At 38.4% G+C, this 23,175-nt stretch overlaps 1 protein-coding gene across 1 annotated transcript; it reads left to right on the top strand.

The window, feature by feature from the left end:
• The first annotated feature begins 9,279 nt into the window (after positions 1 to 9,279).
• On the top strand, positions 9,280 to 23,067 carry LOC131776164 (alpha-1,6-mannosylglycoprotein 6-beta-N-acetylglucosaminyltransferase A-like). The gene is made up of 19 exons (XM_066160012.1): positions 9,280 to 9,301; positions 9,920 to 9,988; positions 10,329 to 10,399; positions 11,021 to 11,119; positions 11,275 to 11,340; positions 13,835 to 14,002; positions 14,154 to 14,317; positions 15,254 to 15,382; positions 15,730 to 15,866; positions 16,286 to 16,407; positions 17,398 to 17,466; positions 17,891 to 17,983; positions 18,773 to 18,856; positions 19,363 to 19,425; positions 20,068 to 20,184; positions 20,829 to 20,903; positions 21,476 to 21,575; positions 22,136 to 22,193; positions 22,526 to 23,067. Exons 1-19 carry the CDS (start codon positions 9,280 to 9,282, stop codon positions 22,722 to 22,724), a joined length of 1,905 nt encoding a protein of 634 aa, XP_066016109.1. The 3' UTR covers positions 22,725 to 23,067.
• Positions 23,068 to 23,175: the final 108 nt, after the last annotated feature.

Here is a 23,175-nt window from a genome sequence, read left to right as displayed (position 1 = left end):
AAGAAAAAATGAGAAGAAGGGTTGTCTCAAATACTCGAACCATTGTTTTTTCCGACGCATTTTACTGCTTCTTTTCCTTCGCGATTCTCGAGCGGCAAACCGACGCAGGCGCATACCAGCGGTTTCTCGTATCAAACTAAAATTTACAGAAGATGCGCAGCAAAATGCCCCTCTGCTCTTCTAAATTACAAGTTATCAGTTTAAAATTTGTAAAACTGTTAGTGTTTATGTGGAACGAATTGACTATTGCGTGGAACTAAACGACTTTTTTATGGAACAAAACTACTTTGACGTAATGAAAACTACTCTGACGTAATGACTTGGAACGGAACGACATGGAACGAAACGATTTGGAACTAAACGACTTGGAACGAAACGACCATCGAACAAAGCGACCGTAATCTATGTCGACTATTGATACGTTCCGAGTCCGTGAACACGCGCGATTTGTTGCTTTGCGAGGAAGAGTCTGTATGCTTCCATTTATCGTGTATATTAAGGAAAGTGAGGTCATTTGATAAGCGCCTAAGGGCTGATTAGATAAAAACAGCACTGCTGGCTTGCAACGCCCTATTCAATTTGTTTGTTCATATGGTATCCGCCGCTTTCGCCCTCTATCGAGTTCGCCCCTTCGAGTTCACCCCTACCTTATACCGTGTTCGCCCCCACACTTTTCGAGTTCGACCCCACCGAGTCGAGTTCGCCCCCAGATTGAGTCATGTCTAAATTAGCTACTATCGAACATTGCAAACAAGTTAGAACTAAGATAAATTTGAATTTTAACTGACCGACGGCCATTTTGAAAGTTTATATGTGCGTGGGAGCTGGGGCGAACGGAAACAAGAAATAATGAAATACAGAGAACTTTCATTGCTCATGACCTTTATAGATTGGGTGGCTCCTACAGGAGCCGTTTTTTGTATTTGACCGAACCGAAAGGCTACAAGGTCGTTCGATGATCGGGTTGCTAGCAATCTCGCGGCCCGTAAAGTTCGGAGCAGGCTCGCAGCAACTGCTTTGCTGTCCGATCACCGTTCTCGTACTGATTCCACAGGCTGAAGATCTTTGCTTGCAGCTGCCGGTAGGTTCGTCGCTGAAGTCTGCATAGTTTGTGCTCCGAAACCATTCGGATTTGGAGGGTCGTTAAGTTAAGCAACGTTGTTTTGATTAAGTGTGGTTCTCTTTATCACAAGTTCAGTGTATACAGTTATTTCTGCTAACCCCAGATCCCGCGCAGAGTATTTAGTTGATTCCGTCAACCCAGTTCCCAAGCAGGTTCCATGCAATTGCCGAAATTCAAAATGGTTGTCGCCGACGTGACATTTGGCACATTCTGCTAGTGCCTTCGTCACAAATCAACTCATCTGGATATCACTCAATCAAGGGGCGAACTCGACTTGATGGGGTCGAACTCGAAAAGTGTGGGGGCGAACACAGCATAAGGTAGGGGCTTGTTAGTCAGTCCTACATGTACACGCCAACATTAGGCAGCACACACTAAATGTAAGGTCTGCTAAATATCTTACTTGAATTTTTAATTCACAAAATGGGAACAACCAGTCATGTGGAACCTGGCATTCTTCTTTGCTGAGCTTTTCTGGGTTAAAGAAAATGAAAGAATGAAAAAAAGACAAATCAGAGGAATATGTCATGAAAAGCTTCTATAACAATTTCAGTTACTGCATATCTTAAACAGCATTGTAACTTATAATGTATCACTAACGCAAACTGATTTATTCTAAGACCATTATCAACACATGTATCAACAGACTGACTGAATGTCACTGACTGCCAGAGTAATTGACTGTCTAGTATTCGGGTTTAGACTGAATAACGTTTAGAACGACAAACAGACTGACTGAACATATAACTTAATCACTCCATGACAGACAGTGACTGACACTATTATGACACATTATAGGTCTAAACTCAAGCACCTGAATTCTCAATATGGTATTCCGGTGTTTTTACTCTTTGAGTTACATCTTGCTTGTTTGAATCATATGCTGCAATAAATAATTAAAGCAAAATAAATACAATGACAAAAACACTCTGTATAAGATCTAACAAAACACAGTTATTACTTCTATCATTTTATCATTCATGTAATTATCATTATCAGAGCCATACGTCTGAACTCAAAATCATGCCTGCTCTGCAGGCTTACAGGTTGTGAGTAACTGATCACAGCTTGGGTATTAATCAGATTACTGTAATGACAAAGGTATACTATATCTAACGGACTGAACTGGACTGGTCTGAACTGAGCTCTACAACGATTCCCAGAGGGCATAAAGGGGGGAAGGAGAACCAAGATTAACATCTGTTCAACCTTTCATACCCTAAGATCAGCATGTGTATTCTCTTTACTCCTCTATAAACATTACCTTTGGCACTGGCAATGAGAATTGTGCCAAAATTCAAGAACTTTTCAAGCTTGCGATCATTTTTTTTTTTAAATCTAACGAGCCTATTGTTTGATTCCACATTGATACCAGAGTGAAAAATCTGCTTGATATTAAGGTTTGGGTAATTTCTTATTACCTGTTTTCTGTATAATGTATGGAGATTATAGAGATAATTTACATGTTAATCACTTCTGGGAATTAAAGGGTTAACCCTTTACACTCTAAGGCATTGGAAGTCATATTCTCTACAGTGCTCTCTTTACATTTCTCATAATACTGAGGAGGAGAATTTGTTTGAAAATCAGGAAATTCCTATATTGGTGATCGTTCCTTTATTGTCAGGACCTATACATTTGATTGAAGGGTGCTAATGTAAGGAGAAATTAGAGGCCATCCATTGTTAGGAGTTAAAGGATTAAGATAGCATAAATTATAATAAATCAACACTATATCTGCTAGGCAGCTCAAAGTGGAAACCAGAGAATAAAACAGGGAGGGAGGTGGACAGTGTAAAAGGAGAGTGAGCAGATAAGGCATTAGATACCACAAGGCATGATGATGGCTTTTAATGATCTTTTATAAGTTGAACGTCCTTAACAAGCTTTGAAAGATCTCTCATGAATGGAATGTCCTCAACAAACTTCACAATTTCAATTGTCACTTTCTTCTACAAAATAGGAGGAAAAAAAGGAAAAAGACAAAAATTCCAAGACAGCAGAGTGGGCCATGCACTTTCTACTCGAGTTCAGACACACACTCATACATGGAACGACATATTTGATTAAGTATTAAACTGGCATTTTCCCCTTACTTTTACCAAAGATGTGCTTTTCAAGTCTCTGTATTCTTTCTGCGACATCTCTGGTTTTCAACGTATCTGAAGGCGTGATAAAAAGAGTTTTATCAATTCCTTTAGATTGGTATAGTCTACAGAACAATTAAATTTCTCTAATGCGTTGACTCAGTAAACTGCAGTATTAAAATGCTAATTCTAGAAACATCAGCTTTAGGAGATCTTTATGGTAGCCAATCGACATTATCAACTCCGTTGATAAAACAAAACTACTTTCTAATACCCCAATAAATGTAGCGGTATCCGCCGCTTTCGCCCCCTATCGAGCTCGCCCCTTCGGGTTCGCCCCTACCTTATACCGTGTTCGCCCCCACACTTTTCGAGTTCGACCCCATCAAGTCGAGTTCGCCCTTGATTGAGTGATATCCAGATGAGTTGATTCGTAAGTTGATGAGTAAATTCTTCAGTCTTAATTTCATAAATAAAGCTAAACGGGTACAAGTCTAACAACTTAAGCAATGCTGTCGCGATGAAAGCGTGGTTTGCATCTTCTCAAGTCTGGTTGTTACGATCAACACATTTCGTGAATAGCCACAACGTTAAAGTTGCTCAAAAACCTTTTCAGACTTTGGGGCATAATTTCGCCAAACCTAAGGATCCTGTCACGAAAGAACAACGAACTGACGCCATTTATTCTATTCCTTGCAATGACTGTGACAATGAATACATCGGACAGACCAAACGCCAGTTTGGTACACGGTTAAAAGAGCACCAAAAAGCGGTTTTTCTTCGCAAAAAGGAAAATTCAGCTTTATCGGAGCATACTTGCCTAACCAACCATACAATTGGGTGGGATAATTCTAAAATTATCACCACTAATCGGCGTTACCACCAGCGCCTTTGTTTGGAGGCTTGGGACATTAACTCCGCCCACGCTCCTTTAAATCGTGACGATGGCGGTCTGCTTCCTGACGCCTATTTACACCTCGTCAGAAAAAAGGCCGCTAATTAGTGATCATATAAAAGGACCTCTTGTTGCAGCGTTTAGATCACCCCTGATGAAGGCACTAGACAGGAGTGTCGAAACGTTGGGTCTATGAATTGTAACTTCTTCGGTTACATTCATTAAATCTGCAAACCAGTGTAGCTTCAAATTATGTCACATTTCGTGTTCGTTAGATAAACCGTGTGGTTCTCTTTATCACAAATTCAGTGTATACAGTTATTTCTGGTAACCCCGGATCCCACGCAGAGTATTTAGTTGATTCCGTCCACCCAGTTCCCAAGCAGGTTCCACGCAATTGCCGAAATTCAAAATGGTCGTCGCTGACGTGACATTTGGCACATTCTGCTGGTGCCTTCGTCATAAATCAACTCATCTGGATATCACTCAATCAAGGGGCGAACTCGAATTGATGGGGTCGAACTCGAAAAGTGTGGGGGCGAACACGGCATAAGGTAGGGGCGAACTCGAAGGGGCCAACTCGATAGGGGGCGAACGCGGTGCAATTCAATAAAAGTTGGAATACAAAAGTTCCAAATTATAAAGTGCAAGATTATAATTTTGCTGGAGTGTGTAATCATACAAAACAATACATTATATTGTCCGTTAAGGGACTAGGTCACGCAAGGTGTCCAAGCCAGAGGCTCAAACTATCCCTGAATGCAAAAAATCGAATGACAAGAAAACTTCATTTCATTCATTTTCATTCTTCCCTAGTAAAGACAGGTGGAAACAGAGTAATTTAAAAGCTACCCTGAATTTTTGAAAAACAAAATTCTAAACTCAAACTATGCAACAATGAAAGAAAATCCGCGTAAAATGAATGAGAGAAGAAGCATATACTTCATGCCCTAGAAAAGATATGCAAATTGTTAGACGACCATTGGATCTCGTCACGTAGGTATAATACACTTTCATAGCTGTATATCAAGTGACACAGTTGTCGCAGTTTTGTCATTAACTTTAGGCAACGTACATAAAATATTTTTAAACATAGCAATCAAGTTTCATCGAAAAAGAGAAGCCCGAGTACACGCAGATATACGTCGAGTTATATTTAAATCTCATCTTTAAACTTAAACAGTCAATCAATCATAACACTTTGTGGTCAACCAGATCACACAGTATATGTGATCCTCTGTCAATTTATTTCCTTTTTAATTGTTTTTGTTCCATTTCAAGATAATGTGGCTTAAGGGTGCATTGTGTTTAATTATTTACATGAAAATGAGACTAATAATTGCTTCGTAGCTGTCAACCACTTGAACTTGAAAACAACAACAAGAGATTCGAGGGCCGTGCTACAATATCGTACTCTTAAAGACTTAAACAGACGTAACCATGATATAGAGCCCAATAAGTTTACTATAACGAGCGCATCAAATAGACACTCCGCGTTCATGAGAGCTGTACAAGTGTGCATAAATAAGTAACGAAGCATTAAGAAAATTAAAAGGGGGCGAACGCGGTGCAATTCGTTCATATACATACCTTCGTGACGACTACTGATCCCGTCTAGGAGATCATTTAAAACCTATTCACCGCCAGAGAACATGAATTCTTACCCCGGGTGGCAAGGCCGAATAGACCCTCCGTATCATTCATTCTGGAGGATGTCATGGCCGACTTGCAGACGATATTGCATTTTGTTGCTCGTTTTCTCAACGATAGTGAGCACTCTCATCAGTTTCTATTTCTACGCGGAACTGCCAATGAACTCAGACTCGGAAAGAGGATCGATCGTTGCAGGTTGGTTTGCTTCCATTTACCACGTAAATTAAGGGAAGTGCAGTCGTTTGATTTGCGCTCGAGGGTTAAAACTAAACGAGGACAACACTGCCAGCTTGCAACGTTCCATTTACCGCGTCGTTTGATATGCGCTCAAGGGTTGAAATTAGACGAAAACAACCTTGTAACGCTCCTCCTGTTTGTTCATATACGTACTTCATGATGACTACTGATCGCGTTTTATTGTGCTCGTAGCATTCAAGGAGATCATTATCATCATGGGCTTAATTTTGTACAAAGCAGTAGATCTGTTTCTTGATTGAAAGGAGCAGAAATATAAGTATATACCTCATACAGATCGAACTAAAGACAGCTGGCCTCTGTGACTTCCTTTAATTTTCTTAATGCTTCGTTACTTATTTATGCACACTTGTACAGCTGTCATGAACACGGAGTGTCTATTTGATGCGCTCGTTATAGTAAACTTATTGGGCTCTATACCATGGTTACGTCTGTTTAAGTCTTTAAGAGTACGATATTGTAACAGGGCCCTCGAATCTCTTATGAGGGATGCTTGTTTCCAAGTTCAAGTGGTTGACAGCTACGAAGCAATTATTAGTCTCATTTTCATGTAAATAATTAAACACAATGCACCCTTAAGCCACATTACCAGCAGAATGAATCAAACCCATTGGTCAATTTGATCTGACCTCCATATCAATAGGAAAAGAAATTCTAACTAACTCTTAAATTTTAAAGTGGACCTGACTCCAGCATAACATTAGAAGAACAAAACAAGATCTTGTTTGTATATACCTGAAACAGGTCTTTTCGTCAATAGCTTTACATCTGCAGACGAATTGCATCGTGTTCGCCCCCACACTTTTCGAGTTCGACCCCATTAAGTCGAGTTCACCCCTTGATTGAGTGATATCCAAATGAGTTGATTTGTGACGAAGGCACTGGCAAAATGTGCCAAATGTCACGTCAGCGACGACCATTTTGAATTTCGGCAATTGCGTTGAACCTGCTTGGGAACTGGGTTGACGGAATCAACTAAATACTCTGCGTGGGATCTGGGGTTACCAGAAATAACTGTATACACTGAACTTGTGATAAAGAGAACCACACGGTTTATCTAACGAACACGAAATGTGACATAATTTGAAGTTACACTGCCATATGTGACAGCAAAGACCTCAAGAAATAGCAACTACTGTGCCAAGGTGTTGTCATCAATAGATATTAAATCTGCTCACATCTAATTCGTACACACAAATTATCAAAATCTTATATCTTAATTTGTCTGGGTCAAACAAATAAAGTGTCAGTGTCATAAGCGAAAAGTATACTGTATTGCTTGATTGGTTTGCTGGTGGAAAGTTTGTCACAAAGGTAGTATCATCACTCTCATTGTGTGTCATATCTGTCCAGTCTACATCATTATCTCCACAATCAATTTAAATATCTTTATACCAGGAGTTATTAGCTTTTAACCAATTAAGCGCCGTTATTATGAACTCAGGTCTAATAGGTTGAAAATAAAAATGTCTCATGAACTAAAGATTTCTTTTTAAATTAAGAAGATATGTACCAAATCGTTCGGGAGGACAAGGTAGTACGTTACATGTTTGTGCATAGTTTACTAGTAAATTACATACCACACCTTTAATTTTTCTTTGTTGCTCTTTTGGCGTAACTATTACTGTTTCAAATACAATGCGCTGTACAATTATTATTTGTTCCAGTTTTTGAAGATTTCCAAGCTCAGTTGGTACATCATCATTGTCTCTTAGTGGTATCCATTGTTTTGTATTGTTCGGCTATTTTGTTTAACAGATCTTGTTTTTTAGTAGTATCCATTCTTTTGTGTAGGTCTGCTTTTTGTTTAGCAAATCTTCTTTCGTAACAATGTCTGTTGTTTCATACTTTCGCAATTGTTTCATCTTTAGCTCATGTTCATTTTTCATAATCTTTACTTGTTTCTTTTCTGATAATATTCTCTTCTTTGATGGTTCCATTGCTTTATAGTCATGTTTCTGTCTTTGATTTTTCATCATTCTTTTCCTTTCATTTCTGTCAACATTCGCACATGAACATGATGCAAATTATACTTTGTAATGACTTGCAGACTTGTATTTCTTTTGAATACAGCTAATTGCCTCAACAAGTGAAGCGGTACCTGATTTATGTTCTTGGTACACTGAATTGGTTGTATGTGATTTTCATTTTAAACCGGGAGGGAATACACACATTAATCCATTCTCCCAGAGGTCATTATCTGGCGACCATACCGCTGACAAGGAGCCAAAATGACCCTGAGCTCGTGATTGTGTGCTCAGCGATGTGCAGAGCGCTGAGTGACCGCTCAGATACCCTACTCTAAGCATGCGCTTTAAGCCCAGACGGGATTTGTCACTGAAGGAGGAAAAATAAAAGGCCTTGAATTTCAACTTGGGCGTTTCATTTGAAATAATGATTGATGAATGCCGAGGTGCTACATTTATTGGGGTATTAGAAAATAGTTTTGTTTTATCAATGGAGTTGATAATGTCGATTGGCTACCATAAAGATCTCCTAAAGCTGATGTTTCTAGAATTAGCATTTTAATACTGCAGTTTACTGAGTCAACGCATTAGAGAAATTTAATTGTTCTGTAGACTATACCAATCTAAAGGAATCGATAAAACTCTTTTTATCACGCCTTCAGATACTTTGAAAACCAGAGATGTCGCAGAAAGAATACAGAGACTTGAAAAGCACATCTTTGGTAAAGGTAAGGGGAAAATGCCAGTTTAATACTTAATCAAATATGTTGTTCCACGTATGAGTGTGTGTCTGAACTCGAGTAGAAAGTGCATGGCCCACTCTGCTGTCATGGAATTTTTGTCTTTTTCCTTTTTTTCCTCCTATTTTGTAGAAGAAAGTGACAATTGAAATTGTGAAGTTTGTTGAGGACATTCCATTCATGAGAGATCTTTCAAAGCTTGTTAAGGACGTTCAACTTATGAAAGATCATTAAAAGCCATCATCATGCCTTGTGGTATCTAATGCCTTATCTGCTTACTCTCCTTTTACACTGTCCACCTCCCTCCCTGTTTTATTCTCTGGTTTCCACTTTGAGCTGCCTAGCAGATACAGTGTTGATTTATTATAATTTATGCTATCTTAATCCTTTAACTCCTAACAATGGATGGCCTCTAATTTTTCCTTACATTAGCACCCTTCAATCAAATGTATAGGTCCTGACAATAAAGGAACGATCACCAATATAGGAATTTCCTGATTTTCAAACAAATTCTCCTCCTCAGTATTATGAGAAATGTAAAGAGAGCACTGTAGAGAATATGACTTCCAATGCCTTAGAGTGTAAAGGGTTAACCCTTTAATTCCCAGAAGTGATTAACATGTAAATTCTCTCTATAATCTCCATACATTATACAGAAAACAGATAATAAGAAATTACCCAAACCTTAATATCAAGCAGATTTTTCACTCTGGTATCAATGTGGAATCAAACAATAGGCTCGTTAGATTTTTAACAAAATGATCACAAGCTTGAAAAGTTCTTGAATTTTGGCACAATTCTCATTGCCAGTGCCAAAGTTAATGTTTATAGAGGAGTAAAGAGAATACACATGCTGATCTTAGGGTATGAAAGGTTGAAGAGATGTTAATCTTGGTTCTCCTTCCCCCCTTTATGCCCTCTGGGAATCGTTGTAGAGCTCAGTTCAGACCAGTCCAGTTCAGTCCGTTAGATATAGTATACCTTTGTCATTACAGTAATCTGATTAATACCCAAGCTGTGATCAGTTACTCACAACCTGTAAGTCTGCAGAGCAGGCATGATTTTGAGTTCAGACGTATGGCTCTGATAATGATAATTACATGAATGATAAAATGATAGAAGTAATAACTGTGTTTTGTTAGATCTTATACAGAATGTTTTTGTCATTGTATTTATTTTGCTTTAATTATTTATTGCAGTATATGATTCAAACAAGCAAGATGTAACTCAAAGAGTAAAAACACCGGAATACCATATTGAGAATTCAGGTGCTTGAGTTTAGACCTATAATGTGTCATAATAGTGTCAGTCACTGTCTGTCATGGAGTGATTAAGTTATATGTTCAGTCAGTCTGTTTGTCGTTCTAAAAGTTATTTAGTCTAAACCCGAATACTAGACAGTCAATTACTCTGGCAGTCAGTGACATTCAGTCAGTCTGTTGATACATGTGTTGATAATGGTCTTAGAATAAATCAGTTTGCGTTAGTGATACTCTATAAGTTACAATGCTGTTTAAGATATGCAGTAACTGAAATTGTTATAGAAGCTTTTCATGACATATTCCTCTGATTTGTCTTTTTTTCATTCTTTCATTTTCTTTAACCCAGAAAAGCTCAGCAAAGAAGAATGCCAGGTTCCACATGACTGGTTGTTCCCATTTTGTGAATCAAAAATTCAAGTAAGATATTTAGCAGACCTTACATTTAGTGTGTGCTTCCTAATGTTGGCATGTACATGTAGGACTGACTTATGGTATATAAAATGTTTCTTTTTGGGTTACTACCCGTAATACAACTAGGACTCAGAGAGTAGTTATCTCCCAGATATTAGTTGGGAACTTAAATTACAACCCTCTGTCAGTTACAAAGCCACACGTTGATCGCATGGCACGTTTGAGAGGGTTCTAATCTTTTCCATATGCATAGAGAAATTTGACAACAATTAACTTGCAATGAAATAACTTTTGTCTTTGCTTCTTCTCTGCATCCTCTAAAACTGGAGTCCACCCGCAGAGGTCGTTTCTTTTCTTTATTTTTCATGAAATTAATTGCAAGTTAAATGAGAAGCTCGTTTCGTCCAATTTTTTGGTTTTAATTTTTGAAATTTTGCATGGTTTCAAATAGAACAGAAATTTTTTTTTCTTTCGGGGCTTTTGTTGCAGTTCCTATGAATGTTTTATTTGTTATTTGCATGCTGTGTATTAACGATCTTTACATCGATCATAATTATATATTAACACTTCACTGACTTTATATAAAATGTGTCTGTAACTAACTCACTACCCCAATCAACTTCTCAGTTTGTGCAGCAGTTTTGGGAAACAAATACAGAATGCTATGTTGATAGACACAAACTGAAGCCAGAGAACCTTTGCTCTGTCATTGTTTACCTTAGTGAGGTACGTTCTTATATCAAATTTCTGTTTCACCTCGAGTGTCATATTTCTCTCTATAAACTATTTAAGTGCAATTTTCTAAATGCACAGTGTTCACCTCCTCTTCTACTGAATAACTACTGCACTAATGCACATTGGTAATGCAATTCCCGTCACAGGTTGAAAGATTTTGTCCATTGCTGCCATGGCGACGGAAAAACGGTACAAGCACCAAAGAACCCGAGGTTAGAGAAGAATAATTCCATATCTACAAGCAGCCATGTATTATTTTGTTTATCATATAAACACGTACAATAGCCCTTCACTGACCAGAAAAATCGACTCAATAAACGAATGAAAATAAAAATTCAAAATAAAAAAAGAAACAAAAAAGAATAAAAAGATTAAAAAAAAAACCAAAATTCTTAGTTACTTACTTTGTCCTCACCAACAGAAGAAATTCTTTCAGGTACACAGCCAACTGCAGCCTGTGGCATATCATCCAAATGTCGATTTTCGTTCTTAGCTGCGGAAAATGCCATTACCAAAGCCACTGATTACGTGACTTTCGGTTTTTCTTTTCGAATTTTGGCTATTCTTTCCCTACCAGGAAAGTTCCAACGTCACTTTCGGTGAGCGATACGGGTTTTTCAGTGTTTTAGTAGCCATACTCCGAAAAAATTCCGACAACGACCCTGGTTTCATCAACCTGAACGAGTGGCGTGAAAGGCGAATGACGTGTAGCAGCTGATTGGTGATATCAAGCACACGTGAAAAAAGTTATTTTTAAAAAGAAAAAAATATATATATGTTAGCGTATAGAGTGGTATGTTAGTCGCACCAATCAGATCGTTTAGGGTATGTATCTCGCACCAATCAGATCACCGCATTAAGGTATACATCTCGCACCAATCATGCAGAGCGTCGTTTTTGTTCTTTGGTTTTAGAGGTGTTCAAATTTCAACGAATTAAGAGGGTCTCCAATAGGTTTTTCGGGATCCGGGATCGGGCTCATTTAAAGGCCGGGATCCGGGAATTTAAATAAAGGAGGGAGCGTAATGCGGGATTGCTAATATGAACGGGACACTGAAATCGGCGATTTTTAGGAGCGGGATGCGGGAAATAATCACTTAAACAAACCGAGAACAGAGATGTCCGTTGACGAGAATTTAAGAAGAAATTGATCTTCTCAGTCATAAAAAGCACCAGGCATACCGGCTCTACCATTTAAGAGTCGGTCGGGCTACTTAAAAACACTCTTCAGTAATTGTGCGGGAATGAAAATTTTATCAGAAGCGAAGTTACCAATTTATCAAAATTCCACAATGGCCCGCAGAGCTCATGTAGAACGTGGTCTAAGACTTTTGCGTCAATTGAAATGCTTAACAGCGTTGAAAAGCCTCCAGCAAGTCTCAGAATTATACTAATATGATGCTCTTAACCTGTTGAGTTACACGACACTGTAAAGAATATTCTTTCGGTTGTGCATTACAAAGATAAACTTTCCACAGTTTTAGACTACCCAAGGAACTTTGGAAATGTAGCCTGAGAAGACTTTATGAGGACAACCCATTAGACGGCGTACCATTTAACAAATCCAAATTCTTGGTATCCTGTACCCGAACGTGCCATGATCCTGTCGGCCATACCAGCAATTCAACCGTTACCACCTGTGCCGATGGCACCACAGAACATACAGAAGATGAAGGATCGGGCGTAAACATTTGTTGCAGCAGTGCATCAGCTCTCTGTCAGACAGGAAACAACGATGGCAAGAGCTGGAACTTCCCGTCGTATCTCTATTAGAGAGAAGTTCAGCAGGTCGAACCCGGGTCAGTCTCGAATGCTCTGACTTCGAGAAGCAGCGAGAAAACAGCGGGAAACAAGACGGATAAGAAGATGGAATATTAGAATACGATTCCCCGAGTGATAATGATGACATTCCATCTTTGGAACGAGAGGCTGATTTTACCTCGGAAGAGGTTCCCGCCTCAGAAGAAGTGTTAGCTTGAAGAGTAGAATTGTGTTCAGTTAATTTGTTTTTATCTCCGTTGTTATGGAACTACAGGATTGCCGTGACCTTTTGTGTTTTATCCACTGTTTGCATTTGGTTTTCGTTTCTTTGATACTGACCTACCTATACCCATACGTTTTTCTGTGATCGAAGTTTAATGAAAGAAAGTCGCTACCGTGACTAGCGTGCGTTGTTCGTGTAGAACTTCTTAAATGAACAATATCATCATCTTGGTGAAAAGAGATAAATTCATGCCTTACAATGACTATAGACTTGAACGAATCAATGCTAATTAAGAAAATCATCACCCACCGGAAAGGCCGTTCTAAGTTTGGGAAATGAGCGAAGACAAAATTGTATGTTCGGGATGGGGATCGGGATTGGCCGGTATAAACCGTCGGGACTACGGGATTGAGAGAAAATTTTAGTTGGGATCGCGGTATTGAAGAACCTTTTGGGGATCCTTAATTAACACAGGATTCGGAGAATGGAAGCATCATTGAGAACGAAAAATGTTGGCTTGTCTGTGTTTTTAACGTGTATTTTACCGCGCTTTATGAGAGACGTGATAGATGAAAGACATCAGATTACTTATAGTAAACGTGTTACTCATGCTGTAAACATGGTGGATAGTTGTTTGAGAGAAAATGGAGTCCTGTGCTCTGTAACACGATCTTGGTTAAAATGAACGTGTTGCTGAAGGTCATATTACTGTTTTCTGTTAGCTTGCAGAAATGAGATTTGAGCTGGATCAAACATTCATAGACACCCTGAATCAATTGAATTTGCGGTGGATGCGTGACCGTATCTCAAGAATGTGGCCTCGGTGGGTGGCAGCAGCCAAACAGTTCACAACAGAGGGATCACTACGCAGCAAACATCATGTCAAAAAGGTCATTTTTTGAGAGTAGAGTATCGAGAGTCGAGTTTGGATACACTCGAAGAACCTTGATTTGCATTTTCAAGGAAACGATTTCATTCTCCAACGCGAAACATTAGCAAGGGAAAAATTGACTAAGACGCTGTTTTTAACTCTTTCCATAGATTTTTATTTTCTTAGGCACGTATGCTTATCAACCCATGTGGCTGGATATGGCTTTCACGGGTGCACCTCTGGGAGAGATGGTGCAGTGGAGCGATCTGATAGCGGCGTTGTACATTTTGGGACATGACGTGACAATCTCCGTCAACTCCACTACGTACCAGAGGTAAGTTTGGGTTGAGCAATTTCAGTGCAATTTTACAGCAGTTGGGAATTGAATGTCGAGTTTTCCTTTCTCTTCGCTCCGCTCTTTCACTGGTCTAGAAAACTCTTCTCGACCAATCAAACGCAATTCTTGTATTGTTTTCTTCGAATCGTGTGTTCTTTTTCTATACTCTGATTGGTTCAGAGTTGTGATTACATGTACGTTCTCTAGAATTGGATTTACAACATTTGATTGGTCTTGTCTTTTTAGCCCTCGACTGGTCAATAATACTCGTGCAATCTTCTTAACCCATCAAATTTTTAAGAATAAAGCAGTAAGAATTAAATTGCACTTTCTCACGTGCGTTAACCCCTTAAAGCTTTTTTTCAGTTGAAAGTAATCCGGCATCGCTTTAGTCTTAATTTACGCTGCTTCGTGATTGGTCCAGAAGACTCTCGCGCCATCCGCTCAACCAGTCATCTGCAAAACTTAAAACAATCGCGACTTTTTCATTCGCATTTTCTCGCACCTCAAGGAGTTTGCTTCTTTCTACTATGAGTCCTTATGGGCTACTGATGATCTTGATCTTTCTTCTGACGGATCGCCTGAGATCGCTTTGGTTTTGGCTTTTCGACACTCAATTCAAAATTTCTCTGTCGTGTTTTAGATACCGTTTCCTTGTGTTAAACTTGACTTCTCATCGGTTACTTGTGATGTTTATCTCTCGTTATTATCCACAACGATTGCGTTGATATTGGAGCATTTGAAGACGTGTCCATGTCGCATTATATAAATAGTAGCCTTCAGTTAGCGCGAAAATATGCACAGACATTTGTCGGTAACGTGACGCGTTTAGACCAATCGAGCGCCAGGAAAAATATTTTATGGTTCATGACAATATTTATATAAGTGCTTTCCTGTGCTTGTTTGCTTGGCATTTATATGTTTCTTTTTCAGTTATATGTCGACTCCAAAGTTTCGTGGTTGTGCTGATATATTCGAGCCTGAATTTGACCTGATTTACACAGACTACAATGGGTTTACCAACATGTTCAGGCACATTACTCCAAATTTGTCGCCTTATAGGTAAGTGTAGGGGTTAGAGGTCAGATGTATGTTTGAACTTACTTGTTCCTTCGCTCCATAGTTCTTTCGTTCCTTCGTTTCTTTGGTTGGTCAGCCGGTCGCTGGGACGGTTTTCCGTTATCGTGTTGTTTTCAGACGGTGCCGTTTCCGTTCATTAGGTCGGTCGTATGGTTATCTCGATGGTTTTCGTTTTTGTTATTTTATTGCTTTGCACTTGTTTGTTGCCAGTTCGCCCTCAATCTTTGGATTTATGCCATAGTTACCCTTTTTTGATTTTTTTCTTCATAAACTGTTCAACTAGTCCTTGTCTCGCGTTTAATGTGGGTACTTTGTAATTCCATTCCTAGATGCCGAATAAGAATTCTTGATTCCTTTGGAACGGACGCACAGTTTAACTATGGAGCATATAAAGGCGTGATACCTGGCGAAAAGACAGCGTGGGCGCGAGCTGATATCAATCTTCGGCAGATCATGACAATGTTTCGTAAGCGACTTTCCATGCTGTTTATTCAAGCTGCTTTTACAAAACTGATTAATTATGTTAATAAGACTGAGTGGAGTCAAATTCGGTCTGTAATCGTACGAGTGGTTAACAAAATCCCCAGTTGATCCTAACCATTACACGTACAATTATCTTGTTTGTTTGTTTGTCTGTATTTTTTTTACCCCTCCTTGCAACGCTTTCGGATGCCCTCAAATAGGAGCAACAAACAAAAGATAAAACTACAAACAGTTGTAACACTTGCGCGTAAACGAGAAACGAAAAGGATTATTATAAATCCGAAGGCGTAAGAGGTTTATAACCAATTAGTAAGGAATTAAATTTGATCTTTTCCTGTCTTAGAAGAACCGAGTCATAATCCCGCTCTCAGAAAAGTGATTACCATTTGCTCTTCTCATCAGCTCATAGTCCAGATAACTTGTTTCTGGGCTTTGTGGTTGGTGAACCTATTCCAGAAGACGTTAAACCATTGAAGAAAAAACCGATCGGACTCGTTTATGGCAAAGAAGCTAGCTTCTGGCGGGTGAGGGTTTTTAAGCTGGTCCAATGGCTCTCTATTATTATTAATTTTGTTCCTTCGATCACCCAGGGAGACATATACATAGATTCTCAGAAAAAAGAGTTGGCAATGAGTGTGTGCTTTGTTTTGGTGACGTGCCTGCAGCGATCGCCAAGTTCACTCAAAAAATGAACTGTGTCAAATATTTTGACAAGTTACTAAATATTTGTTTGCAAATTTTGAAAAATGTTATAACTCAAGGGAAAATAACAGGCTTAGAGAGATCAAGTTTGTATAGGATTCGCACGATGAACACGGACTGCAAATTTTAAACGACGCACAGTTTGTGTCCTTAGCGTTCTCCTAAGAAAACTTTCTAATTATACTCGTGCTGTAGTTTTTCGTTGTTGGATGCCTGGATGCCCATTAACCTCACAAGGGATAGAGAGGATAGCGTTGGCACCTTTTTTTTTTTTTTTTTTACCAAGACGACTTTACGCGCAATAGCCTCCGATCAAAGCCATTTCATATCCCCTCTCAAGAACTTGTTACACAGAAACCTTGAGCTTAAAGAAAATCGTATTAACGCTTTTAGAGAAGCACAAAATATCTGGAGGGAGACGTCGCTGCTACGTTATTTATTTATTTATTAGCGATATTTATGCAGGCTGGCCCAGATAAGCTTCAAGCTGGTTTGAATGGGGCCTCGGCGCTTACTAGTAAATGAAGCGAAGGATTTGCTCAAAAGGGTCTTAGTTATAAAACGAAACGTTGTGTGACACCTCATATATAAGCTGTCGTAAGGATGACTGACGCGCATGCCTGCATGGCTACCCATATGCCAATTCACCTGAAATAAACAAACACGATGTTACGATAAAACAAAAAAGGAAAAAAAACGCCGAAATAATCAAAGCATCCTTTAATGTTGTTTGATAAGTTACAAGGTGATGTCCTTGAAGCCTCCCTGTTCAAAGTTTCCTTTTAATTTTTGTATCGTTTCTTCCTTTGCAGGGAAAAAGAGAATACCTCGACACGTTACATAAACATTTAGAAATACATGGAACGTTCTCTGCTATGTCGGTATGTTTGCAGAGATGGAAAAATGTTGATGGAAAAAATGTTTGAAATAACTAACTGAAGGCTGTATGATATTGCTAACGACAGTGCCTCAATAAGCTCTCTGTTTTTCTGCGTGAAAAGTTTTGCCCCATATTCGATATCATATTGGAGACTAAAGTCTGAGGGAGATAGAAATTTCTATCCAAGGTTGGGGGGATAGGTAATTTTACCGTTGATTGAACATTACTGCTCAGTTGACGATCTCGATTGTGGATTAGCCACCGGTGGTCTCAAATCTCTTTTCAGGAGGAGAAGCAGTCCTGCTCCAAATACTAGTCGCATTATAATACAGATTGCAACTTTTACTTTGCCAAAAATGCATGTATAATAATTTTTCCTGTAGATTGTTACTAGTGATTAAACTACTGGCGTCTTTTGTTTTCAGGAAGCAGAGATCAAAGAAAATATTCCTGAGTACGTGATATCACATGGCATTCTTAGTAAACCCGACTTAGAAAAACTTTTACAGGAAACTAAGGTGAGCATGTAGCGTGCATACAGAGCAACCTCGAATAAAGTATAATCCAACTTAGATATTAATTTTGGGTTCCAATATTTACTCCGAAGATATTCTTCATGTAACAAGCACCAGTGTCCAGTGGGCATGGACACCAAAATTGAACCCTCTTGAGACCCAAATTGTCTCTGTTAAGCGACCACCTCAAGCAGCTTACAATTAATTTCTTTTCATATTTTAGGAGAAGTGTAGAATTTTAAAATCGAGTTCAGTCCGAGTTGTTACGCAAACCATAAACATGCCATCAACATAAGAGCCAGAGTTTTTGAAGAAGAATGTTGTTCTGTTGAACTACTAACCAGAATAATGAAAACGCGCCTCATTTGTCGACAACCACATTTGCGATCGACTTTCACTTGGATTAAAATAGAGACTACAAAAGGAAAAATAGGCTCAAGACGTTGGATCAGTAGCCGACATTGTTTTTGCGCGATTTAATAATTACTCGGGGACCAACCATGTATACCCAACATCAGTATGCATATTCTCCTTACTGCTATCTTTGCATTTCGGTTCGAACAAGTAGAGGGTTTTTTAACAATCAAGAACTTCTCTAATTCGTGATCATTTCCTTTTTATCTCACAATCTTAATGCTTGATTTAATGATCATATTTCAAGGATGAGAAAAGAGTTCAGGAGACATTAGAAATAAACGTGCAACATTTCTTCAGATATTGACGGCGACGATGACGTTATTGAAGCCTTGTCTTGCCTGATCAAAGCACCGATGTCATATTTAATCATTTCAGGTGTTCATAGGTCTCGGATTTCCGTATGAAGGCCCTGCACCCCTGGAAGCAATAGCACAAGGATGTATTTTTCTAAATGCCAAGGTAATCATTGATGTAATCGCAAGGAAAAAGGTTATTTAAAGAGTGCTGTTATTTGGGGTTTGAGAATCTTTACCCTCATTATCAGTATGGTCACTATCATTGTCATCATCGTCACTATCATTGTCATCATAAATAGAATAATAGATATGATAAATTTTTGAGCTTGGTAAAGAAGCAGAGAAAGATGTTTTTCGTCTTGTCATCATCATCATTATTATTGACAATGTTATCATCATTGTTTTATATCTTATTTTTATTATTATTGTTGTTGTTATTTTTATTGTGTAGAGAGCATTTTTTCCCTTTGTTAATTTCCGAATGTACGCAGATAAAACAAAGATGATTTAATTTTTTTCAGCATTATTATGTGATGTCAAAAAGATCTTTCTCTTTAGTAATTTAGCATGTAGGTACGATTTGGATTTTGGTAAAGTTGTATATAGATAATGAAAATTAAAAATGTACTATTATTATTATTATTATTATTATTAAGTATTGTTTTGCAGTTTGACCCTCCGCATAATCGCCTCAACACAGGATTCTTCAAGTTGAAACCAACTCTTAGAAACGTAAGAGACTGAGGTGATATTTTTGTTAGATGAAGTCAGGTTTGCTAAGGCTTGTGCGGGAGTCTAATAGAAGAGATTGGCTATTTTTTCGTCGACGGGTGTGACTCAGACTTGATTTTCTGTTTTATTACATCCATTTAAAAATCACTTGTGATCCTTGCATTCTGATTGGCTCTCGCAATTTCGTGCACTAAATCGCATCTTTTTCCCAACAAAGAGACAGCTTTACTAAAAAAAAAAGAAACAATCATTCAAATTTCAAGGCCTTATTGGCGAAATCAATCAAACTGCAGGAAAATAAGTGACGACTTTTGCAATAATTTGCAAACCAGCTTAATATGTTGGATCAATACAATTTTTTCGGACTAAAAAGAGTTGTGTAAAGCCACTCACTTTTGGGATTTCAAAACAGATGTAATGTAATGGTTGATTTCTAATTACACTTGCGCTGCGCGCTTGCTTGATTTTGAAATCCCGCGTACAATTTCAGACCAACTTGCACTCCACTAAGTTCAATATCCATAACTAATCTGGGAAACATTGCCGAGGGAAATGTGTAATCTTTTAAGCTTTTATTTATTGTTGAGCAACAGCAATTTACCGAGGCTTTGCTGCAGTGTTAGTCATTTGTGTTGTTTTTAGCTTACATCACAGAATCCTTACGCCGAAGTCTTCATCGGAAAGCCACACGTGTTCACCGTTGATATTTCTAATCTTTCACATGTGGAAGAGGCTGTGAAGGAGATGTTAAGAACTGGGGTATTTACACCTTTGCAAATGAAGTGTCAGTTCTTCATATAATAAAAACGATAATTCAGAAGAATGATGAGATTGAAGGGAGATTGTTATAGGGACAATGTCGATGTGATATCAAAATCTTAGAGAGATATTAATTTAAGGTAGCCTACAGAACAGGCGTAATTTTTTCTCGTTTTTCACTCGATCGGAGGAAAGGACGAGGCGGCGCGAAGTGCGAGTCACGCGCGAGGGTAGAAGCTGACGACTGGCTGGCTGGCTCTCTAAATGAATGACGAACGAACTGACTCGCTGTCCAGAGACTTGACGACCACAGTAGACTATCGGCTGGCTCACGAACTGAAGGAATGACTGATTGACTGACTTACCGACTGTCTGAATACTGACCTACGAACGGGCTGAGGGTTGACAAACAGATTGACTGGCTAACTGGCTGTTTGTCTTAGTGGGTGGTTTGTGAAAGACTGACTGATTAAACCTAGCCAAATTTTTGTCTGAGTGACTGATAGACTGACCTGGTGAGTGACTGAGTCACTGACTAATTTGCTGACTGAACGTGTTAAGGTGTGATTGACGGACTGAACCCTAAGCTGATAAATGGAAAATTAGACCACCTGTTTGATCGATTAGATTACTCGTTCTTGTAGGTCAAGCCTTACCTTCCTCATGAATGGACGCATAAAGGCATGCTGGAACGCGTGAATGCTTTCACAGAATATTATGTGAGTACTTACGTTTGCACGTACGTAGCTTGGCCAGTTGAGCTTATTTGGCTCAACTATTCCTGGCATGCACAACTTATCCCTTAAAGAAAGTAACTTTAATGTACTTCCGGAAAGTAACTTCATCATAATTCGGAATAGACATAGTTTTAAAAAAAGTTGTCCTTATTATCCACTCACTTTTAGAAAGAAACGTGCTAATGAGGGATTTTGAGATCATACTTTTATAATTTATTATAATGTGATCAATGTTGATAAAGAGATTGACTGTTACTTTACCTAGTGAAGCATGAAAAACTAGGATGGAAAAAGGAAGGTCGACCAAAAAAAAAACAAAAAAAAAAGAATGAAAATTGTTGATGGTTGACAGAAAACGGAGCAAAGGACTTGAACGGTCTCGAAGTTCTGTCTTGAACAAATGATGCACAGTTTTTGGGTTGTTGATAAATCCTGAGCGGTTTCCCTCATACATTTTAATAAAGAATCGCTCAGGGTGGGATCGAAAATTATTGTGCTGGACCGACAAAGAAGGATAAAAATTAATTTACAGAATTGTCTTTTTTGTTTCCTAGAACTTTTGTGAACATATCGAGCGGTGGCCTCCATTGTCAGAAATGATACTATCAATGGGTGCAGCTGGAAAATCGTGCGTTGATGTCTGCAAAGAACGTGGTAAGTCTTTTATATCTTTTCTTTTCATATTTTTTTCTCCCGCTAATCCTCTTACTACAAGCTAGTCAAAGAGTTTCGCTAACGGTGAAAATCTTACCCAACGTATGGACTGTTTAACCAATTTCCCACCTCTGAAAGTTCAATAAGCCCATTTTTTTTATATTTTATTGTGTTTTTCCGTTTTACATTAGAAAAAAAAAAATTACAGCAGTATAAAGTAAATAAAATTGTATAAGGTCAGTAAATAAATAATTCTTCTATTCTGAAAATTTTTTTAAGGTGCACGAGGAAGATAATAAAGCTTGGGGTAATAGATTTCTGTCTGCAGAGAAAGATGGTCTGCTTCGCCATTAATATGATGTGATTTAAAAGCATAAAGTGATTATCGACATCAAATAAGCCAAACATAATATTAATTTGATCTGTTAGATCAGGAAGCGTTTCAATACCGCATTCATCTAACCAACTAGAGATTTCTTTCCAGAAGGCTCTAGAGTGTTCACAAAAAACAAAAAGATGTTCAAGGGTTACCATGTCCTGTTTTGTTCTGTTTTTTTCAGAATCACTGTGTGAGCCGACCTTTTTTGTGGACATTAACCGTACAGAAGATCTTAAAAAGTAAGTCTTCTCCATCTTTTTTAAGAAGCATGATTATAGGGTGTTGAGACTCCAGATTTAGCTGGCCGACTCGAGTAAAAATATCCTGTGCTATTAATAGGACAGTTGGTTATTTTTACTTTAATAAGGAGCGAGCGTTATGCAATACCTGACGCAAACCGCTTCTCTATTTGCTTCGGTTTCCCTGCCTTATAATAAAAGCTTATACGAAGTTTTGGTACTTAGTGTCGCTGAGTATCGCAACTCATTGTTTGTATTTTGACTCGTAAAAATTTCTTTGCGATATTACTCACGAAAACTTCTAATATGATATACATATTGCCCTTCACAAGGTTTGGAATGAAGTGTAGCGCTGTGGAGACCAAAGAGTCACTATTAGCTCCAAGTTACGATGTGTCAACCCACATGTGCACGCTACAGAAACAGCCTATCCTCTTTACATGCGTGGCTAAAGAACCTTCTGCCAGACGCCTTTGTCCATGCAGAGACTTTCAAACACAACAGGTGGCGTTTTGTAAACAGTGCCATTAGTAACTGTCACAAAACAGGCTTCTGTACGGAAATAGGAATTTAATGAAGTTGCTGAATTTATATTAAACACGAATGATGACGATTACATCTCATTGAAGAAAAAAAAGGGAAATGGTATTATTGGTAAGACACACCTTTTATTTATTTACGTCGTGTTGTCGGGATCATGCTGCAATTATTTGTCCTAAAAAACGTCCTTATTTACTCCGATTTATGCGTTGTTTGGATGGCAAAACGCTCGTTGCCTTCTTTTCGTGAATTCCAGAGTCCTTCCTTAGTTATATGTCAATTTTGTAGCCTCTCTAATTTATGACATCTATCCATGTTTTCATTCGCTTCTCGTCTATTAGGACAGATGTATAGATGACGTCATCATTAAAACCTTTCTCAATTCTTTGTTATATAAAACAAATAGATTCCAATTTGCTGTTCATCTGTTCAGTAATAGATC

The sequence above is a fragment of the Pocillopora verrucosa genome, chromosome 13 (genome assembly GCF_036669915.1).
Source record: "Pocillopora verrucosa isolate sample1 chromosome 13, ASM3666991v2, whole genome shotgun sequence".
Classification (NCBI taxonomy): Eukaryota; Metazoa; Cnidaria; class Anthozoa; order Scleractinia; family Pocilloporidae; genus Pocillopora; species Pocillopora verrucosa.
The sequence above is the reverse complement of the archived record's forward strand: the minus strand, read 5'-3'. Positions and strand labels throughout refer to the sequence as shown.

Coding starts and splice junctions, on each gene's coding strand:
- LOC131776164 (XM_066160012.1), top strand. CDS start 9,280: ATGACTTCCAATGCCTTAGAGT. Junction 9,989..10,328: donor ATACCATATTGAGAATTCAG/GTGCTTGAGTTT, acceptor TCTTTAACCCAG/AAAAGCTCAGCAAAGAAGAA. Junction 17,467..17,890: donor GAACGTTCTCTGCTATGTCG/GTATGTTTGCAG, acceptor TTTTGTTTTCAG/GAAGCAGAGATCAAAGAAAA.